The sequence below is a fragment of the Gekko japonicus genome, unplaced genomic scaffold, assembly GCF_001447785.1.
Source record: "Gekko japonicus isolate JY-2015 unplaced genomic scaffold, Gekko_japonicus_V1.1 scaffold93, whole genome shotgun sequence".
NCBI classification, from domain to species: Eukaryota; Metazoa; Chordata; class Lepidosauria; order Squamata; family Gekkonidae; genus Gekko; species Gekko japonicus.
Genome location: NW_015160838.1, coordinates 1,801,120 through 1,809,399, shown reverse-complemented (window position 1 = coordinate 1,809,399; position 8,280 = coordinate 1,801,120). Strand labels below are relative to the sequence as shown.

General features: G+C 46.4%; 1 protein-coding gene and 1 non-coding gene across 2 annotated transcripts in view; both read right to left on the bottom strand.

Moving 5' to 3' along the window:
• LOC107116576 (heat shock protein HSP 90-alpha-like) overlaps nucleotides 1-8,280 on the bottom strand; it is a 16,038-nt gene that overhangs the window by 1,899 nt on the left and 5,859 nt on the right. The window contains exons 6-8 of the mRNA XM_015418517.1: nucleotides 5,605-5,795; nucleotides 4,318-4,465; nucleotides 1,386-1,654 (exon numbers count right to left, since the gene is read on the bottom strand). Coding sequence (XP_015274003.1) covers nucleotides 1,386-1,654; nucleotides 4,318-4,465; nucleotides 5,605-5,795 — 608 coding nt within the window. The remainder of the gene's footprint in view (nucleotides 1-1,385; nucleotides 1,655-4,317; nucleotides 4,466-5,604; nucleotides 5,796-8,280) is intronic.
• Nucleotides 1,153-1,224, bottom strand: TRNAI-UAU. The gene has a single exon. It is a non-coding gene; the product is annotated as a tRNA-Ile (tRNA).

Genomic DNA, 8,280 nt, shown 5'->3' with positions numbered 1-8,280 from the left:
ACTTTTTGTCCAGCCCCCCCCCCCCCCCCCGGCTTGAAGCTTGAACTGCAAGCTCCCCCAACAAGAAGGGTTCCCAGCCTCCAGGTGGGGCCTGGAGATCTCCTGGGATTACAACTGATCAAGACAAGACTATAGAGATCAGTTCACCTGGAGAAAGTGGGTGCTTTGGAGGGTGGACTCTATCGACACATGAAGCTGCCTTATACTGAATCAGACCCTTGGTCCATCAAGGTTAGTATGGGCCAGGGCCTTTTCAGTAGTGGCTCCATGCTGGTGGAATGAGCTCCCGGAAGACATCAGGGCCCTGTGGGACCTTTTACAGTTCTGCAGGGCCTGCAAAACGGAGCTCTTCCACCAGGCCTTTGATTAGGAGCCGCTACCAATAACATCTGAACTGTGGTAAGGTCCTCTATGTCATCGCCAACAGCCTGTGATACACTGGATACTGACTCCCATACTTCCTTGCAGTGGTCATTTCCTGCAGGAGCGCACAGGATCGGAGCTCCAGCAGTTCGGGCAGTAAAGAGCCCAGGGGGCGGGAACATGCAACAAGCCCCGCCCCTGCTCCCAGCAGCCCTCAGAGCAAGAAGCAGCCAGTGCAGAGCCCCCCCTGGCCCCCCTGTTCAAAACAGTCCAGTGGCACCTTTAAGACCAAGTTTTATTCAGGTACAAGCTCTCCCTCCTCTGCGAGGACAGATCTGCACGTCCCCCCCCCCAATAGCTAGCAATCCAAAACAGTCCAGTGGAGCCTGAGCGGTGGGTGTTTCCTTCTGACACACTCCTGGTGATGTCAGGGGGTGTGGTGTATGCAAATAAGTTAAGCTAATGAGTTCCTGCACCTCTTTTACTACGAAATGACCCCTGCTACCTTGTCACCATCTCACCATGGTCTATTGGGATCGCTATGTAATGTAATGTTATACCACCAGCAGCACTTTAATTGTTACGTACTGAGTTTTATGATGTTTCTTATTTGTGTTTTAATGTATTTTAACTTTTTAATGCAAGTCGCCCTGAGGGAGGGAGGGAGGGAGGGTGGGATTCAAAACCAACTTAAACAAATAAATAAAAACTGTCTACTCAGACTGGCAGCAGCTCTCCAGGGTCTCAAGCATAGGTCTTTCACATCACCTATTACCTGGTCCTTTTAACTGGAGATGCCTGGGATTGAACCTGGGACCTTCTGTGTATAAAGCAGAGGCTCTTCCACTGAGCCACGCCCCCTCCCCAAAAGTAGCATTGTAGCACGCTGTGTTCCCTCCCCAAGCTCCGCCCTCATCAGGCTCCACCACCCCCATATCTCCAGGTATTTCCCAACCCAGAGCAGGCAACCCCACCCACAAGGCATGGACATGCTACAAGTAGCATCAAAGCCATATACCTACTTCTTCTATTCTTGGTTCCAATCTCTTCTTTATGGCCCTGCAGAGCTTCTCTAGCTTTGCTTTCTTCTTTTCCAGCGTGGCTTTTTCCTCTTCAGTTTCTGGCAGCTCTAGACCTACTCTAGCTACAGAAGAGTAGGCTTTGCCCTCAAAGGTTTTCAGCTGCTGAATGCAATACTCGTCCATGGGCTCCGTCATGTAGATGACCTCCAAGCCACTCTTCAAGAGGCGCTCTACTAAAACAGAGTTCACTATCTGCTCAAGGCTTGCACCTGCCGGAGAGTGACATTTAGAGACTCTTTAAGGAGAGGCCTTAAACTCTTCAGCATTTCTTGTTAAAGCTACTGTTATTGCATGCACGCACACAGTCCTCTACGCCAGAGGTGTCGAACTCGTTTGTTACAAGGGCCGGATCTGACAGAAATGTCACTCTGTCAGGCCAGGCCATGTGTGCCAGAAAATGTAATGCCAGGTAACACCGATATAAACAGTATAAAGGACAGCAGATGGTAAGCTCCGAGTTGGTGTATCCGCACTGCAGGCAATGTTCCCTCTAAATTGTGGAGTCTTGTGAGCAAAGATTCTACTTTGTGAGTTACTTTGTGAGTGAGCGATTTGGCTGCTGCATAAATTAGTTTGCTCTGGAGCCATCCTTCCTGAGCTAAGACAGAAATGTGTGAGCCGGAGGCTAAGAAAACTATGTGCTAGCTCACAAAAACTCAGCTCTCTCTAACTCTCATCTATATAGATATATATCACCACACAGGCTAGTCTCTTTGTTTTATTCACACAGAATAGGATCAACTCTCTTAGTCACACAGACTAAACTGCTGGTCTTATTCACACAGAAGTAAACTCAGAATTCCATATGTTCTCTCTTCAAGCTTCACACACAGAATCCTTCATAACTGAGTCACACAGACTCTCTTCAAAACTCTTACTTGTCTCTCTAATACCACAGAATCCTCAAACACACGCACAGCATCCTCTCAGACACCCCTCCTCCCACACTCTCAGTCATCAGCCAATCAAAATACACTTGTCTCCTTCTATCACTCTCCTTATAGTACTGCATTCAAACTAAACATTTAAAGGAACACACACCCCGAAACATGGAATCATTACAGGGAGGGCCCTTTCTTCAAACACGTGCAGGAAGGGAAAGTTCCCCATGAAGATCAGTGTTAGCAGGTGCAACCTTTCACATAAAAACATGAAACTGCCTGTGAATAAGACCCTTGGATCCATCAAAGTCAGTATTGTCTACTCAGACTGGCAGTGGCTCTCCAGGGTCTCGGGCAGAGGTCTTTCACATAACCGATGGCCAGATCTCTTAACTGGAGCTACCAAGGACTGAATCCGCGACATTCTGCATGCCAAGCAGATGCTCTACCACTGAGCCACAGCCCCTCCCCAACTTTTCCATGTTGGTTGACAAGCCTGTACTTGCCTGCTTCTCTTCTCCAGATGCAGCTTGCCATGCAAGGGAGAAAGAAAAGCATATTTGCATTTCTTCTGCATCCCTGTTAGAGGCAGAAGAGGCCTTCCTTCTGCATCGGATCACCCTAAGGTCATGTTCACATGAACTCCAAGGACTAACATCAAGGAGGAGGAGATTGGATTTATACCCCGCCCTTCACTCGGAGTCTCAGAGCGGCTTACAAACTCCTTTCCCTTCCCCTCCCCACAACAGACACCCTGTGAGGTAGGCAGGGCTGAGAGAACTCTTTTCAGAACTGTCCTTGAGAGAACAGCTCTCACAGAACTATGACTTGCCCAAGGTCATCCAGCAGCTGCAAGTGGAGGAGTGGGGAATCAAACCTGGTTCTCCCAGATTAGAGTCCACGCACTTAACCACAAGAGAACCCATATTTCCCACAAGATAAAAGAGAGAAGAGTAGCATGAAACTCCAAGTTGGAACAGGTTGCTGAGTTGGTCCATGTCAAAATCTCAAAGGCACAACACTACCCACTAAACAGTGTACAAGCTTCTAAGTTACTTAGAACTCTTCAGACTGGAATATTAACAGGGACATGGGGAGGAAAAAGTTGCAGGCAGCAACAAATTCTTCTTCCTCAGCATCCTGGGCAGAATGTTTTTGCAGACCTCAATATGCACAGGATGTGACAAGCATCAGGTTGCACTAGGAAGGGAAGCCAACTAAGTTGAAAACCAAGTTGAGAACCAGTACCTAATATTTGATTAAACAAGTTTGGCATTCCCTTCTAATGGCTTAAAGACTTGGGGGTTTTCAAATATTATGGGTTAACAGTAGACAATGTTCACAACTGCATGATCACAAACTACAGTTAAGAACTGCATTTCACTTGCACCCAATGGCATCTCATTGTGATTCTGCTGTTTGCCGCTTTCCCTTACTTTATCATTTCATGTGTAAATGTGTTTTTTTAGCCAGGCCCCAGTGTATGAATTGGACGAGTGGACGTCACAAATCCACAGAAGCTCATGCCACAATAAAAGACTGGTAGTCTTTAAATTGCTACAAGGCTCTTGCTTTCCCCTCCACAACACAGTAACACAGCTGCTCCTCTAGAATTAAGATCAGAAAGTGTTAAAGAAAGGTTACTTGGCAAAGTTGTCAGTGCCTAGGAGGAAGTGCTACCGTCCCATTTCATCAGATTGGACTTGCTCCCAAACACACACTTTGCTTCTCACTGCATGGGAGAAACATGGATCTAGCCATATAAATACGGCGCAGAACTAGCACTATTAAGGCTGCTTCCAAGGGACTATGGTGTGACAATCTCTTCACAGTGAGAAATGATCCATACACTAGAATTACAGATTGCCCAAAATATCCCTGATAAGGAGGTTTCCAAAAAAGAGCTTTTTACAATGGTATTAGCCAGCTAGTCCGACAAACTGAAAGCAGGATATTTAAAGGAAAGACATTCTGAGGAAGTGAAAGCTTACCAGCAAGGTAGTATATTAATGTCTGGTTCTCCTTCATCCGTGCACAGTAATCTTTCAGGGACACCATCTCACCCATGGAAGCAGAAGTGTAGTATCTCAACAACTCTGATAGTTTCTTGTGATTCTGGGTATCATCGTGTATTCCAAACTGAAAGACAAGGGCAGTTACATTCAGGTGGGGCAGCCACGTTGGTCTGAAGCAATAGAACAACGTTTGAGTCCAGTGGCACCTTGAAGACCAACAAAGTTTAATACTTTCGTATGCATGCACTGATGATTAAGCGTGCATGCACATGAAAGCTTACACCCAGAATTAAACTTTGTTGGTCTTAAAGGTGCCACAGGAATAACATTTTGCTCCAAGGGCAGTTACAGTTTCATTTTCATACTTCTGAACAGACAACAGGTATTTGCCTGAGCGAGAGAGAGAGTGGTTTGTGCTGTTCCCTACAGGCCAGGATTGAGATTAGTTGATACCAGGGCCGGCTCACTCACTAGGCGAACTAGGCGATCGCCTAGAGCGGGCTGGCCCTTAGGGGTGCCAAACTGCACCCGGCCCCGTACTCTGGGAGTTTCTTGATTATTTGTGTTTTTTATTCTTCCTAAAATGCATTTATTTTTGAAAATTGGTGGGCGCACGGGGGGGGGGGCATAAGGGATCCTCGCCTAGGGTGCAAAATAAGCTGGAGCCGGCCCTGGTTGATACAATGGCCAAGTTATGGTTTAGCCATAGGGTTGCTGACCTCGGGGGGGGGGAACTGAAGATCTCCCGCTTTTACAATTCATCTCCAGACAACAGAGATCAGTTCCGCTGGAGAACCTGGCTGCTTTGGAGGACAGACTCAATGACACTGTACCCTGCTGAGGTCCCTCCCCAAACCCCGCCTCCCCCACACTCCACCCTCAAAATCTCCAGGGTATTTCCCAATCCAGAGCTGGCAACCCTGAGCCAGCCTCGGCCGGGAGGGCAGGGTAAAAAATTGATAAATCAAATCAAATTTAGTTGGCGTGTTCAGATCATGCTATTGTCATCTGGCCGGAGGTCCAAGCAGGAGGGCCAAGCAAAGGCTGGATAGCTATCCATCTGGAATACTCTAGTTTTGGATTCCTTGCAGTGAACAAGGGATTGAACTACATAGCTTATAAGGCCTCTTTAGCTAAATGACAGGGAGACTGAAGAACATCTACCTTTACGTTTCTGGAAAACTGCTCATAGAAAATCATGTACTTTTCTTTAGCTTATAAGGCCTCTTTAGCTAAATGACAGGGAGACTGGAGAACATCTACCTTTACGTTCCTGGAAAACTGCTCATAGAAAACCATGTACTTTTCTTTGTCCTCTGCCAGCTCAGCAAAGAGCTCCAGGCATTTCTTCACCAAGTGTTTCCTGATTGCTTTAAAAATTCTGGTCTGCTGTAGCCTTTCCCGGGAGATATTGAGAGGCAGGTCTTCTGAATCCACCACGCCCTGTATGAAGCCTACAAGAAACCAGGATAAAGATACTACAGTGTTTGATGGCCTGCTACAGAAAACACTCCTGGATTCCAATTATAGTTAGTACCCTCTGCAAGCAACTGAACAGTATGGTTCTGGGCATACAGCTTTGTAGAAGCATGAGGAATGGTCCATCCACCTGTTCCATTCATAGTCTCAAGCTTTATATAGACCACAGAATTGGAAGCTGTGTATACAGCCATCAGTGTTCAAGGCACACCTTATTGGGACACACTATAGCACTAGACCGCATAATAAACCTAGAACGCATAATAAAAAGTAGAGACAACAAAACTCTGTATGGTATTCCCAGTAGTAATGTATGGCTGTGAGAGTTGGACCATAAGGAAGGCTGAGCGCCGAAGAATAGATGCTTTTGAACTATGGTGCTGGAGAAGACTCTTGAGAGTCCCTTGGACTGCAAGGAGATCAAATCAGTCAATCCTAAAAGAAACCAACCCTGACTGTTCCCTGGAAGGCCAGACACTGAAGCTGAAGCTCAAATACTTTGGCCACCAAATGAGAAGAGAGCACCCACTGGAGAAGACCCTGATGCTGGGAAAGACTGAAGGTCACAGAAAAAGGGGACAGCAAAGGATGAGATGGTTAGACAGTGTTATCGATGCAGCAAACATGAAATTGAGCAAACTCCAGAGGACGGCGGAAGACAGGAGGGCCTGGCGTGATGTGGTCCATGGGATCGGAAAGAGTCAGGCTCAACTGTGCGACTGAACAACAACATAGCACTAGATCTTAAAAGTTATACCTAGCTCTTTGCTGTATGTCTTGTCCTTCTGTGGGTTTATACATGGCAAGATTAAGGCGACACCAACAAAATTTGGGGGTATACTCTTTCAATAGTCAAATCTCCCTCCATCAGGTGACAAAAGAAACTTTGGACGCTTGAAAGTTTATGCCTCCAAAATCTTGTTGGTCTCTAACATGCTATTGGACTCAAATCTAGCTAATTAATAATTATCATATGACATTGTGTGTAGAATAGCCAAGAGATCCTGTGACAGTCTGGCAGCTGCAAGTTCTAGCTCTTAGCATTATGCTAGTTGCAAGCTAGGCTTATTTTTAGGGGCTGAGAGCTCTGAAAGAACTGTGACAGGCCCAAAGTCACCCAACTGGCTGTTTCGTGCACTGGTTAAGAGCGTGGACTCTAATGTGGGAGAACCGGGTTTGATTCCCCACTCCTCCACATGTAAGCCACTCTGAGTCTCCTTTGGGTAGTGAAGGGTGGGGTATAAATCCGATCTCCTTCTTCATGTGAAGAAGTGGAGAATTAAACCCGGTTCTCCAGATTAGAGTCCGCCACTCTTAACCACTACACCAAACTGTTCTAGCTGTTCTACTGCAGACCAACATGACTATCCTCTGAAACTAGGTGTATACACAGTAATTACAGATGCCTATTGGCTAGTGCCCATTACATCACTGGTGGTGAATAGATACATATTTCTACTTCTTTCAAACTGAACCGTCTGGGAAAGTATTGTCTTTCCATATACCAGGTCTGGGGAGAAGTGCTGGAAGTTGCGGAGGGGGGTTTAAGTATTTTCATTGTTCTGAAAGAGGAATATTTTTACAGCACAATTTTAAGATACTATCACAGCCAATACATGTTCTACAAATCAGACCAGTAATGATAGCACTATGCTATGTGTCACTGACCAAACCTTCAAATATTGTATAGCGTTTAGGAAAGCATTTTGGCCATCTGCCAGCCCTATTGCTCCCTCAGTTCAAAGCAGGCTCAAAGTTTGTACAGCAGTCTCCAACTCCTTTCCAGACACGCCTCATTCCTTCTGCATCAAGCAGAATAAGGAGAGGAATACTTGAACACACACCCAGACATGTTAGAAGCTGAGAAGATCATTCCAGGTCACATAGACCTTTCAGTTTTGGTAGTCTATGAAGTTCAGCAATGAAGCCCAATTAGAAGCTATATGGATCTTTCAGCAGAGTGGTAGAAGCCTCTTTACCAGCATAGCATAGTGACTTGTGTCAGACAAGAGTCTTGGAGACCCTTGGACTGGTCTCATACACTCAACCAGGAATGTGAAAGAAAATAGAGAAACGTTTCATTTATACCTCACTTATCACAACAATTGGAACCCAATGTAGGTTACAAATGGGAAGAAAAATAGAGTGTAAATAAAGTATTAGTATGGACAGGGCTTTTTTTGTAGAAAAAGCCCAGCAGGAACTCATTAGCATAATAGGCCACACCCAACAGCAGAAACTCATTAGCCTATTAGGCCACACCCCTGACAGTACAGCTCATTAGCCTATTAGGCCACACCCCGTGCTTTCCCTTGACTTGCCTGGGCGTCCCAGGCTGCAGGGAGCCCGGGCAAGCCGGCCCTTAGACAGGCCGGGGAAGGCATGGAGAGGCATTTAAATGCCTTCCCGGTCCTTTCAGGGGGGCCCTGGCCCACCCGTCTTGGAGTCGCCGGGGGGGGG